Genomic DNA, 14,343 nt, shown 5'->3' on the forward strand with positions numbered 1-14,343 from the left:
GGCTTCTGTGATTTCAAACACATCAGCTGATGGTAGTTCCTTATGTTGGGATCAGTGTCTCTGAAGTATAGTCGCAATTTTTATCGGTCAAAGGTGATGCATCCTGTAGAATGCATTCATGAGTAGTCAATGGAAATTTGGGTAGTAAATTCATATCATAGACAAAGAGAGAATCACATTTCTTGGGGAGGAGAACATCCCCTAGTCCGTAGTTTTATGTTTATGCTCTCCAGGGACTAGAGATGGAACAACAGGTTTTCTGAGTTAGGACTTTAATTTATGGGGAAAAGTCACAAGACCCCTGAATCTTACATAATCAGGCAGAAGAACCCTAATGAGCATCTTCCTGATGGGAAGAGGCAATGTCCAGGTGCGCTTTGTGGCTTTTATCTCCGATTATTTTATGGTAATCTAGCAGCCCCGACCACATTTCTGTGGTATTCTTCAGTGATCTAAGCCCGGGATGAGCAGAGGGGAGCAGCCCTCCCAGTGACGAGCGGGGCTAAACCAACAGCAAATCTGCACAGGCACCACTGGCATTTTTATGTCAGCCAGGCATACTTGCCTAGTAACCCATTTTCTGTCTCAAACACAAATTTGACTCGCTCCACTTGTATGGGGTCTTCGATGACCTGTGAGATGAAGCAAACAAAGGCTGGTAAGTGAAAATACAAATGTTATAGCCAATAATGCTTTATTAGAACTCTATGCAAAATATTAGTTTCGAACATAAGATTATCCAATATAAATATGCCACTGCCATATACCTTAAAAAGACCTAAAATCTGCTAGTAAAGATGAAAAATCATGGACGATCATTTCATATCTTACATATCAATGTCATCTACACATCTCTTCAGGTTACAAAGAAGTGTATTTCATGAATCCTAAGGCTTTTCTATATTATAAGGGCTAGGATCGGTAATTTACTCATGGATTTTCTCCCCCCTTGGTGCATGGCAGTAGATGTCCACAGTACCCCAAACTATAGAGTTTGTAGTTGATTAGATGAAAAATTTAGTCCTATCCTAAATACTCTCAATGTTATGGAGTGAGAGTGACTGTAACAGTAGACTGAATCACAGCGAAGATTGTGAGCATGGTGTAGAAGTGGGAAGGGCTTGTTCTGTTACATAGGGTCTCGAGGAGTCGGACCCAATTCTAAGCACTTAAGCAAACCTTTGAAAATGAATCTATTATAGTTTGGTAGAGGTTACCAGGACCAAAAGGAAATAAAATACCAGAAAGAGACGTCTGGCTGATTTTTAAAACCAAAAGTGAAATGAATGATGTATTTCTAGCTCCTAAGAAGAGATTTAAGTCACTGTGTTTCAATAAAAAGAAAACAAAGATTCTTGCCACTGGACCAATAGACAGTGTCCAAGTAGACTGACACGGTGTCTACTGCAATGGGTTCTTGGGTGTCAGGAAGTGTGGGGATGGTGAAGGATAGAACAGGGTTCAGGGCTTTTGTTTACAGCGTAACTATGAGTCGTGCTTGACTTGACACCACCTAACAACAACAACAACAAGAAGCTCAGGTCAGCTCCTGTTCTTTCTTCTATCATATTGTTATGTTGAACGGGAATCAAGTCATAGCTGACCCTCCAGTGGGTTTTCAAAACAGTAGACTGCATGGAAAGAGATTTCGCATCTTTCTCCCTAAGAGCCACTGGTGGATTCAAATCCTCAGTGAGGCATCACCTTTATGTTAGGAGTACAACTCTTTACTTGCCAAGGCCTCCTTATCCATATTAAGGCCTCAGCAGAAGTTAACTATCACTTATTCCACCCTCACTCTCTGCCCTGTAATGCTTAAGTACCTGTCTGGTTCCCTCACTAAGCTGTGAGTTCCTAGGAGATAACTTATACTTTGAAATCTGTAATGCACAAATCATATGACTAAGCTCTACAAGGACTCAGTAAACATAAACCAAATGAAGGCAAAAATAATAAAAAAGAGCACATGACTTTTCATTTATAAACATAGGCTAACAAATAAATATATGAATATTAATGAAACAGAAAATTTGTAACTTACCAAAATCTCATGTAGAAGCTGGAACGTATTCTTTAATTCATGGGGTGGAGCGGTTTCTAGTTGGTTCTGAAATATTTTCAAAGTGCATAAAAATTCAATCAACTCTCCCGTGGAAAGAGGAGGCATCAACAGCACTAGATTCAAGTCCTGTCTGGATTTACCACAATCTGGGTTGACCTTGGGCAAGTCAAATTCTGCTCTCCAGGCTTTAGTTTCCCCAAGTGTCAAACGTAGGGACTGAAATAAATACTAAGGGCCCTTCCAGTTGCCAACACTCTGTGATACTTTATTATGAAATTAGGTCTTAAGAGGGAGGAAAAAAGTAAGAAAAGTGAGGGGAGAATGTGAAGTTACTAAAAAAGACCCAAACTTCTATTTACATTTATTCACGTTCCATTTTGTTCCAGAAAAGGTGAAAATGCTCAGAGCTAAGCACCCTTAAAAGAAGCACACAAAAAAAGTCTCCATGGACAGCCCTAAGTACTACTTCCCCTAAATTACCTCACTGATGCCTCACAACCTGTGAGAAAAAGCAGTGTTCCTTCTGTTTTATAGAAGAAACTACTCTGGATCATATAGTTAGTAAGGGGTAAATAGCAGTGTCTAAAATCATCTCTGTATAGGTCTACTAAAAAAAAAAAAGATAATGGCAAAGCTATTTTAATAAGCATTTCTAAACAAACACAGTTGACTAACCATCTGTTCTTTGCTAACATCAGATGCACCATCACGATCAGTGCTGGTGAGATGAGGTATGAGGCTGGAGTTGGTAGTTAAAGTGGACATTAAGTTTTAATATTTTACCCCAAGTAATTATAAGTGAAGACTAAAAATCAATAATGATGAGGTTCAAGGCTTTTTCTAGTAGCACCTCTAAAGGTGGTAAACAGGGAGATTAAGAGCATGAGGTCTGAAGCCAGAACGCCACTTTGCCCCTTAAAAAGCTGTGTGGCCTGGAGTAAGTTGCTTAATCTCCGTCTCAGTTCTTTCCAACTAAAAAATGGTGATAAAAGTAGTATTCACCTCATACTACTAAGCATGCTATGGTAATGTTGTTGTTATGTACCACTGAGTTGGAAATGACTCAGCTGATCCTCAAGCAGGTTTTCAAGAGGCTGTAAATCACACAAGAGGAGACTCCCCATCTTTCTCTCATGGAGCAGCTGGTGGACTCAAACCATATGCCTTTAAGTTCATAGCACAACTCCTTACCACTAAGCCATGAGAGCTCCCTATGCCAGTAACAGTAATCACTATATTTAATAAGAAAAAAAAGAGGCCTTTGTGGAATAGCTGCGACACGGAAGGTGAATGGAGTGAACCTACCACCTGTTCCACAGGAGAAAGGTAAGACAGCCTGTTTCTGTAGACTCTGGCCTCGGATGTAGTAGCAGACAGGTCTACTCTGTCCTAGAGAACCACCACGTGCCAATATAGGGTCTATGGCGGCACGCGTTATTAATATCAAAGTTCTGTGATGATCTATGTCACCATTTCAGAAGGCAAGGGTAAAAAAAACCTCTTGTCATTTTATATTGTTGCCTTGTAAAATAATCAGAAATTGTGAAAATAACTTTTAAAAAACATAGTAGCATGGCCAATGAGTAGGGATGATAGGAGAATTGATGCCTTTGAGCTGTGGTGCTGTAGAAGAGTACTGACTATACCACAGAATGCTAGGAGAACAAATAGGTTCGTCCTAGAGGGTGAAAACAGGCTGCTCCTTGGAGGAAAGGATTCTGAGGCTTCGTCTGACATACTTTGGGCATGTTGCAAAGAGGAACCAGTCCTTTAAGAGGGACATCATGCTTGGGTGGGTACAGCGACAGCGCAGGAGAGGAAGACCCTGGATGAGATGGATTGGCTCAGTGACTTGGGGTAATGGTGGTAGGTGTGTCAGAGACAGTAAGGTTGGCTCAGGATAGAGTAGGGTTCTGAGCTGTTGGACATAGGGTCACTATGAGTCACAGGTGACTTGACGGCACATAACAGCAACAAAAACAACAACGACAGCCCCCACTGTGTTAGTATGCAGTATTATTTTCAATAGTTAAGAGAATGAACACAACGCAAATGTGCATCACTGCCAAGGGAAAGGTCAAGTAAATTATGAGACATAAGAGGATCAAACAGTATACTCACAGATAACTTTGAGTGATGTGGGGAAAAAATTTACTATGTCATGTGAAAAGATAATCCTAAAGCAAAGTAAAATCTCAACTATATTAAAAATACATGCATAGGAAATAAAGCAAACATATAACATGCTAGTTATCAGTGAATGGGGAGATGCGTCTTCTCAAATTCTTCCTTCATTTAATTCTTTGCATTTCCTAAAACAAAGCCATACGACTTTTTATGATTAGGAGCAACAACTGAGGTTATTAAGGGGTATACTTCCTGGGAACAAAGCTAAGCTCTCCTAGAGCCTCAAACACAGGCAGGTTTAAGTGAGGCCTTACCTTAATGAAATGCAGCACAGTGAAGGAAAAATGCTCGTTACAGAAGCAGCAGTACACCACCATCTCAATGAGGGCCAAGAGTGAGCCTGTCAGCTCTCGCAAAGCAAACATCACCTAGAGGGAGATACATAAAAAATAACCTCTCCTCACTAACAATTAACAGGCAACCTTTGGAGGCTTGGTTTTAATTTATCCAACATCACAACCAGTGCTTCAAAATATAGTTTCTCAACTTCTAGAGATCAATGGATAGACTTCAGGATATCGGAATCTTTCTGAAATATAATCTTGTGAAAATGTGAACTTCTTTTGGAAAGTAGGGTGGCAGGGCACAAAAATCACTTTTATCAGATTTTCAAAAGCAATCACCTAAGAGAAAATCATGCACAAAATGTTCAGCGGAGATGGGCAAAGGGGAGGAGGAAGAAGGAAAACAAAATATACAAAGTAGCACTGTGGACATAATTTTAAAAACAAGTATGATAAACTGTTTACAGATTCATACAGATGTAAATCAAGTAACAGATGAAGGATCTGAGGATTCAGTTCATAAAATAGGGTGGCTCTGAGAGGAAGGGTAGGGCCTAATACTGAGGATGGGCCATCCACTACTCTTCTTTGTAAGAGAAACATGCAAAATTGGACAACAAAAGGTATTTCCATCAAATAGGAAGAAACAGTGAAAATACCTCTAACAGGTAAGGCTTCCCTTCAGACAGGAACAACAAGGTTTCAACTTCTTCATGGAGGGGCAGCAGAGGGCTGGAGGGAGCAACGCTAATGGGCGTCCGCTGTTTAAATACCCCAGGAGCTTTAGGAGACCAAAGAAATGAAACACAAGACTAATCAATCTCACTTCGTGTTATCTGATAAACACCCAAGGCAATATGATTGCAAGATAATATGATTCTCTCAAGATTCACATACACATTCAAATCCACCATGTGTTTTACAGGAGAAAGACAGGCAATCTCCTCTTGAGCATTTTAGGCTCTCAAAACCCACTGGAGGATCAGCGGTGAGTCAGCTCTGACTGGACAGCAGTGAGAATCTTTTAAATTGTCCGTCTGATGCCTATTGACAGTGCATGAGAGCAAATAATGCTCAAGGTAGATTTTTCTTTCTTCACTAGTTAAACTAAACTATTGTTTGGTTTCATGAAGACTTCAAGGGATAATTTTTTTCTTTGTAATTTTATTTTTAATAAGCATAACATAACAGCCTTCTGCAGCAGTGGTAGGTGACTGTGTTGATTTTTTCCACCAATAGGAAAAATGCTTTGGTCAATGTTCTCCAAACCCTTTGATACAAACTAGCGATTCATCCCAAAGATCCGCCTATCTCTTTCCATCAAACTCCACTGGTACTGAAAATGAGCAACCCTCTTCTCCTTGCCGCTGTTGGTGAACCGGTGGATGTTCGTGGTGGCTACTCCCGGAATAACCAAACACGCCATCATGATGGCGATTCTGGGGAGAATCTTGAACCACATCGTGAGAGAACTTTCTTCCAAGTCCACTGAAAGGTGACCTGGTTGTGGCTTCCTTCCCACGAAGCCCTGCGGCCTGGCTCCTGTACGGCTACGTCACGTAGGAAGGAGGCCAAGGGATAATTTTTGTTTTAAGATTATTTCAGAATAATAAATTTCAGGAGTTCATCCACTCTCCATAGCTCCAGAAAGTCTAACTCCACTAGAATTTGAAATTCTGTTCTGCACTGGGGTTTGTTTGTGTTTTATACTCATTAAAAAGGTCAGGTGGTGAGGTCAAGTTCAAGTGGGTAAGAGACTCCAACCTACACACTGGTCATCTGTCTCACTAAATCACCTGTGCCAAGTACAGTGATGAATGGACTTTGAATTAGCTTTTAAGCCCAGAGTTGCATTAAAAAAAGTCTACATAACCTTTTCACTGATAAATGATTAATTCATTTTCTCTTATTTGTCTAAACCAGTAAAACAAGATGGAGTTTTATTTGAATTAAAATAAAAATCTAAGTGTTCCCACACATCAAGTAGCATACTATGAAACAATATCCATGTAACTGCTAATATGATCACTTAACCATACTAGACAAATTCACTGTGTTTATTCTCTGCTGTAGTAAAGCTGTTAAAACTTACCAACATTCCTTTGGGAAGAGACATCTGAATGTAAAACCAGTAATGCCACTGTATTGTGAAGATTCCCAAATTCTCGTGCTTGTGCTGAACTCCATCTGCGTATCTGGCATCAGAAGAGATAAGGTAAAGTTAACGTTCTGGCTGGAGATAAAATGAAAAAAAAGAGCATTTCCTAGGTCAAGAGCTTTCAGCCTACAGATATTTAAATGTTTGATAGAAGAGATCCAAGAGGGAAAAAGTCATGTAATTAAGCTAGCTCTAAGTTTTTTTCCCCTTAAGATATATTTATTCACCTTCTAAAACAAATCTATTCATGTACTCTCTGTAATGCTATGCCAGGTTGTTTCCCTGTTTCTTGGTACAAAGGACAAAGCCTTTGGGGCAGGAGCTCTGGCCTTGCCTTGTACTCACCACGTTGTATTAATGTATGAGCACGAAGACGGTGCCTTATCTCTTCCTATGAGAATGATTATAAGTTGTGTCTACGTGGTGGTTGTGAGGAGCAATTAAAATACTACAAATGACAATGTATTCAAATAAAAAATGTAAAAGGCAAGATGATACTAACTATCCATGCAGCTGAATTACAGTGAATTTAAGTCAACCCCTAGAGCCAACAGAGTCAATCCCACAGAAGAGCTTGATGTGAAAACGGCTACAGCAAGTCTTGACATGATACTAAAACATCAAGCATGTGACTGGGTCAGGACCAATGTTTTAAATTCTGAAGAATAAGAGCAGCAAGTGATATGACAAGAAGATGAAAGGAAGCTCAGCAGCAAGTTTATCGTTCTTAATAAAAAAGGGGGAAGAATGAGGGAAAACCCTGTCTATGCAATGCATAAAGTAGACAGTACGGCTCTGAAATCAGTTGAGACTGAGAGAGAAAAGATTTCTCATTACAGCGCTTAGCATTAGTGCATGTTATTTTAAATCAAGCAAAAGACATAGTGAGAGACATTAAAATGAACTTGAAACAAGCCTTTTTTTCTATCTCCATTCTTTTATTACAAAACAACGTCCCTTTCATTTCCCAAAACACAATGTTCTATTTGCAATGTTATTAATTTTGTAATGGTACAACTTCACATTTGAATTCTGGCCTTATTATCAGAACCAACTAGGCTTCTCTTTATTCCCTAAGGAGAAGCGAAGCTCCCCATTCCGTATTTGTAGCTGCCCGGTCTGAAGCCAGCTTCCTTCCTTGGTACTCAGCAATACACACTGTGGTCTAGTCACCTAATTCCAGGACTTATTAGCAGATAAAATTCTATGACAGAGTGGTAAAAACAGCTGAAATGTCAAAGAATTTTAAGATGTATGTAATACTTACATTTGGGCTTTTATGAAAGGAACATAACAATCCTGACGCCTTATGTGTTATGACAAAAACAGCGATCTCACCAGGAACAGTGAGCCGTCATTACCTGATTGTTCTGCCGAGTGGGCCCGAGGAGGAAGCTGATCATGTGCCGCAGAGCTGAATGTCTCAGGAGCAGGTCTCCAGCTCGAATACCTTGCTGTCACAAGATATTGAGAACGACAAATTACATTCCTATCCCGACAAAAATGTGTTTTAAAAACAGTTAAATGAGAAATATTAAAGATTCAATATTTTTAAATACTTTCACTTACATTAAAAACCCCACTTTTCAAAATATAATTTAAAAATTTCTGAAGTCTAACAGTCTGAATGTTGCTTCAAATAACTACCAAAAATACAATTAGTCACTAGTTTGACTGCTATTATCTCCTACTACGATGAATAAGTACCTATATCTACAAGTATAAGAATCCTTGCAAGTCATGCAACCCACAAATTAGGATTTTAATGAATATTCATAAAAATTTCTTATACAAATTCATTATTGACTAGTAAAGACTAGTCTAAAACTTCCCCTAGTCAACTTGGTAGTACCATCACTATTTCTGCATGTTTAAAATTCCTTGTTCTCTTCTTCCCTCATCACTATACATGCAAAGAAAATCAAGAAACACTGAAAAGCGATTTCTTTCATTCACATAAAAACAGTAAAATTATCACATATTAGGAAATGATGTTAGGGGGAAAAAATCACTTACCTTTTGTACAAAAGTGTTGAATAGGAAAAAGTACTGAGCACAGTTTTTACAATTTTCTGGAACATCTTTATCCAACAGAGCAAGCAGTACTTCTAGTAACTGATGAAGGCTTTTTAACTGGGTAGAGGAAAGACGGAAAGACGAAATTACATGAAGAAAGAGAGTGTAAGAAAAACATTTGTAACAGTATTAATTTGAAATAAACCACCATGAGAACAAAAGGAAAAGTCAGATTGGTACAATCCAGTCTCAGATCAGATGGATTTATGTTTTTGGAGAGCAGATACAGAATTCTCAGTTTTACCTTTCAGGGGCAGACTAGAACTGTTGACATAAGAAAAGGAGGGCCTAGTTTTTGTTTCCTAGGTTTCAGAGTCAGGGGATGATTTCTTCTGCCTAATGGTCACACTTTCTCCAGAGTCAATTTCTGTCTCTTGAAAAATGGTGGAAGCTTCAGGAAGACTTGTTTCTGAATCCCTCCCTCCACTATGCTGCTTCTTCACATAATCACAGATGCAAAGAATAAAAACACAGACACAGGCATAGGGGCTAGAAATCAAGCCAATGGAGCAAATGGAGAGCAACAGCCTGACAGAATGACAACGGCAATATCGACTCAACTGTGAACTTACTTGAAAGCCCGCTGACGCCTCATGGAAAGCTTTGAAAAACATTTTATTTGTTTAGAAACCATTTTGGTTATCACATTGCTTCTTCTTTCCCTCCCACCCCAGCTATGCTTTTGAACAAGTCCCTACAAATTCATCATCTGTGATCTGGGAATTAAGACAAGGGTTACTATTCTTATTAATTCATTCTTTCAGAAGATGCAGTCAGAGACTTTTAAAATATTCACATCCTCCCTGTCACATCCATTATAAATACAGTAAAAGTTAGCATTTGCACAGCACTTCAGTTTCAAAATTTTTACAATTTAAAGTGGGTGGCAAGAGCCACCATTTCTATCATGGAGGGGAAAGAAACATAAAATACATAGGTTGGACATTAAATTTACTGAGGCAAATGGCTTTCCTGCGCATGTCCTCCATTCCTTTTCTACCACCTGCAGTCCTGCTTTTAGAAGTTGGGGGGGGTAACATGCTGTGGCCTGACCCCACCCTTATAGAGATGGCACTACATCTGCCTTTATTCTCTGAGTTGCCACATGGGAGGAAGGAGCAGGAAAGAGGAAGGTCCTTCTATGAATTAATTTTGGTGCAGCGTAGACGTACTTTGATAGGGGTATTTCATAGCAATGGTACTTGGACTGTCCACAGGCCCCAGAAAGCCAGGGCTGCACGCCCCACACTGACCTGACCTAGAGTAGTTAGTTCCCGGTGACCTACACACTGAATCAAAGGAAGGTTTGCTTCTGCTCTTTAAAGTGACTGAAAGCACTGCCTTTACATAAATAAGCCTCACTTTCCTCATGATTCCTGGAACATATTTGACCTCTTCATTCATTCTCAACTGTGCAAAGCTCTTGATACTGTCTGGTCTACAGCACATCTTGGGCCAGGCAATGCTGTACGAGCAGGTGCTTGGCTACCAGACCCTGCCTAAGACAGACCTGCCCAAGATGGCAGTGCAAAACTACAATATTCATTTGAAGCAGCAATTCCAAAAATTGTTTAGTTCATCAAGCCACACTGCCTCCAGCCAATATTTATAAGAAGCCAATCAGTTCTGAAAAAATAACATTTTTCAAAGTTTTCCATGTAGTGTCAGCTGTTTAAAACAGCAAACTTGGGAAGTAACTGCTGCGTTTGCTAAGACTTAATAACATATTGAAAGATTAGATTTAAAAAAACGCATGTCATTTGTTTCCCTAACATTGTGTAACTCTGGGGCGTGAAAATAGCAATAAACACTGTAGTTTGTGATAGCATGAGTGTATGTGGAACTGTGAATGAGAAAATACATTGTGAATAATACGGGATTAGAAAAGGAATTTAGACTAATAGAAATAAATGTTGGAGAATAAGAGAGACCATGAAAGGACTGTTTCGTCCACTGTCCCTGGATGAATGACACTATTTGGTGTGCTAACCAGCTGCAGCTTTGATCAGCAAGATAGTGTATGAGAAAAGAGACAGAGCCAAGGGCAACTCAAACTGTTGGTCTAGACCAGGTTCTCCAGGCTTGGACTGGTCTCAGATTATGGAGAGCTAATACAAACTTCTGAGACAGAAGTCTGAAAAGGGGATATTCTAGAGACAAATACTCTGAAGCAGATCAAAGCAGACTCAATTTCTACTCTACTCCCTGGGACATGAGGAGGAAGGGACAACATGGCTTCTACTCTGGGATTTATCATAAAGTCAGTACATTTTACGTGGCAAAACTACCAGAATCCAATGCTAGCTATTGCTTTTCATTGTGTTCATTTAAGCAGGTGTACGTGTAAAATTTAAAAACAAAACTGACCTTATCCTGATAGAACAAGGCACTATCTAGAGTTTTCTCCAGAATGGTGGCGACAGCAACGCGTACTTCTCTCACATTGCACTCCAGCAAGAAAATCCTAGAATAAAGAGAAATACGGTTGACAAATGGCAAGATAGATGTCTCTCACTCCAACCTTTTCAACACAGGTTCCACCTAATATCCAAAAGACAAAATTACTCAAAAGTTCTCAGCTCCAGCCTCCTGAGAATTCAGAGTTAGTACACATTCTTGGGCCACCATGGAGAAGTCCAAACAGTAAATGCTGGAAAATGGGTTTTAAAGAATTATTTCTTTCTTATGCTCAAGTAAGTATCTATACCCATGTAAGTATCTATACCCATGCAAATCTGGATCTAAAAGTACATGAAGGAAAAGAACCAAACATTTTATGAATTGTGTATTCCTAAGTAGTTCCGACATTCTCAATTTCTTAGAATCAAGTACCAGTAAAGTTCTGGGACCAGAACCTTTTGATTTGTTTTTCATCCTTATTTTCAGCCTTTCACTTCTCCCCTTCTTCTGTCCCGTCATGCCCTTTACGGAATCTTCCTAGAAGCACTTGTTATAGAAAAGGTGCTTATTTCTTCTGTTCTTCTACTATCATTATCATCAGCACATCTGTGCACATTTACTCAGCATGTCCAATGTTAGAATCAGAGACTATTCTAAGCACCGGATATGCATTACTACATTCAATCTTGAAAACAACCTATGAGGCAGGCTCTGTTACTGTTCCCACTTGACAAATGCAGTACCCTGGGCTGTGGTGGAGAACCGGGCAGGCAGCAGCACTGGCTGTCGGGGGCTGCTACATGATGCTAACAACTGGAAGACAACCCAGAAGTTGGCGGAGCTCTTCTGTCTCCGCTTCATCTGCTCACTTTAACAGGACAAGCAGTATTAAAATGAGCAATGTGGAAAAAAAAAAAAAGCATCTACCACTGTTAACATTTCTTGGTCAAAACCTCTCATTATTCCACATGGAAAGATCTAAGCCCGACCTAATTTTATGGCCCATATTAACTCTGTCCTGCGAAACTCCTTACAGGCAGCAGCTGCTTATGTCTGCTGGGGTGCATGGAGCAGCTGCATTGTTGTCCTCCTTCCACAGAAGTCTAATGAAGACTGCTCTCTACCACCACAAAGATGAAAGTGAAGTCTTCTGAAGTCACGTCATGGAATCGCTGTCTGCCACCGAGTTAGAACTGACTCATAGCTGCCCCTCCAGAAAGTTTTCGGGGGCTTTAAATCACATGGGAGGAGACTCTCCCATCTTTCTCCTGCAGAGCAGCTGGTGGATTTGAATCACATGGCTTATGTTTGGCAGCATAACTTCTTACCGTTAGGGCCACCAGAGTCCCCTAATAGTGCTACTTATTAGCTACCTAATTCAAACCAGAGAGAAAAGCTCTGTTCTAAATCCACTAAAACTCTAAGTGGCATTACAAAATACTTTAACTTAGTCCTGGGAGCTTGGTAAGAGTCAGGTTCAATAATTCTGGAAAGCATACTCATAGAAGGTGCTAACCTGTTTCCTGTCATACCCAAAAGGAGGCACATGAGAATGCAAACCTACTAAACACGGGAGCTCTACTGGACAAATAACTAATATTTACAAAAAATAAATGGTTTGATCAAAAAAGGGGGTGGTAGGAAAGAAGATTTAGGGAATGGGGGCTATTAGAGATTAAAAGAATCTTAAGGAATACACAAACCAAATCCAACATGTAAATCTTCTTAGGATACTGCTTTGCATAAATAGTAAACGGCATTTATGCTAAGAGCCACTGGGCTGGAAGGATGAGTGATGACAAGGTCAAGGCAGGGACAGCTGCCTTTGAGTGTGTAGCTGAAAGAAGAGACCACCAGGGAAAGGGAAACAGGCACTGAGAAATGAAGGCCCTTGCTGGGCCCCCACATTATGGATGATGAACCTTGAGGATAAAAGTTGACTTGGGAGGGACGATTGGGAATAAGAGCTAAACAATCATGTGATTTAGAGCAAATGGAGTAGGACTAAGCAAATGATTATATTTTTTTATTACAGATAATGGGCAAATATACTACTTTTAAAGTTCATTTTTAAAAAGTGTATTTTTAAAAATAAGTCTTTTTAGCCAGAATCCAAACACAGACCATATTGTAGACTGTGTAGAAAAGCTGGGTTATTCACCTCTACCTTGTGTCCACTGTGAGCCGCTGAGGGAAAGGACTTGTATTTGTGCATCCCCTGAGTCCTAACAAGGTTCAGGAGAAACTTGCCACTAGCCCTTGGCTGGCTGCCTCACTTGACTGAGCCTAGTCCAAGAGAGATGTTGTGGGAATGAATTATTTCACTGATGGGAATAATTATCCCACTGCAAACAATCAGAAAAATAATTCCAAGTGGAAATGCAAAGGGTTACAAGAAATCTCTGCTTTAAATCACTGGAAGAAAATACAAAGCTCCTTAAAAGACCTCAACACTTACTTTATTAGCTCCCGTCCTTCAGAACTAATAAAATATTCAACTAGCCACTGACAAGCATCGAAACTTTTTGAAAGTAATGCTTCAATAGTGGCAATCCATTCTTCAGTGTCGACCCTTTAAAAAAAGACAGAACAATGATAAGAGCATGGTCCCAATGAATATCTCAATGAAGCATCACTTACCTGCCACTTTCAGAACTGCTTACTATATATCAATATTATCATCTTATTGCCACAACTATTAATAGCCTACTTTATGGAATAAAACCATCCAGGCAGAAAAAAAGTTGTAAGACTATGTTACCTATGACCTGGCATCACATGTCTATTTCCTAACCCCTAGAGAAGTAAACAGAAAGTAGAAACTGTGCAATGTGTAGATAGCCGGAGGGAATTTTATAAATAAATGTAACTAATTAAATGTCTTCTTTTAGCCCTATGCTTTATTTTTAAAAGACACAGGATATTTCATTCTTTTTCAATAAATAAAAACTGGCATCACAATGTATCTTTAGTTATTCCCCATAAAGATGCAGTGGCTAGGAACAGGGGTACCCAGTTTGAAGGCTAACGGGTGATATGGTTGGACTCTGAAAGATGGGCTCTCTTGTTTTGGCTGAGTGTCAGGTGTGGACTGTTGGGTTGTTTTTTTTTAATTTAAGCCTCGTTTAGAGTCTTAACAGGACCTGGTGGAGGGTCTTAAGTTTTAAAAGTTGGTT

At 39.6% G+C, this 14,343-nt stretch overlaps 1 protein-coding gene across 1 annotated transcript in view; it reads right to left on the reverse strand.

The window, feature by feature from the left end:
• USP24 (ubiquitin specific peptidase 24) overlaps positions 1-14,343 on the reverse strand; it is a 181,128-nt gene that overhangs the window by 12,723 nt on the left and 154,062 nt on the right. Inside the window, exons 55-63 of the mRNA XM_006879725.1 lie at positions 13,626-13,739; positions 11,135-11,231; positions 8,708-8,824; positions 8,053-8,145; positions 6,626-6,728; positions 5,193-5,314; positions 4,504-4,617; positions 2,042-2,107; positions 566-632 (exon numbers count right to left, since the gene is read on the reverse strand). Coding sequence (XP_006879787.1) covers positions 566-632; positions 2,042-2,107; positions 4,504-4,617; positions 5,193-5,314; positions 6,626-6,728; positions 8,053-8,145; positions 8,708-8,824; positions 11,135-11,231; positions 13,626-13,739 — 893 coding nt within the window. The remainder of the gene's footprint in view (positions 1-565; positions 633-2,041; positions 2,108-4,503; positions 4,618-5,192; positions 5,315-6,625; positions 6,729-8,052; positions 8,146-8,707; positions 8,825-11,134; positions 11,232-13,625; positions 13,740-14,343) is intronic.

This window comes from Elephantulus edwardii, unplaced genomic scaffold (assembly GCF_000299155.1).
Source record: "Elephantulus edwardii isolate Elephantulus edwardi_28Jun2011 unplaced genomic scaffold, EleEdw1.0 scaffold00005, whole genome shotgun sequence".
Taxonomy (NCBI): Eukaryota; Metazoa; Chordata; class Mammalia; order Macroscelidea; family Macroscelididae; genus Elephantulus; species Elephantulus edwardii.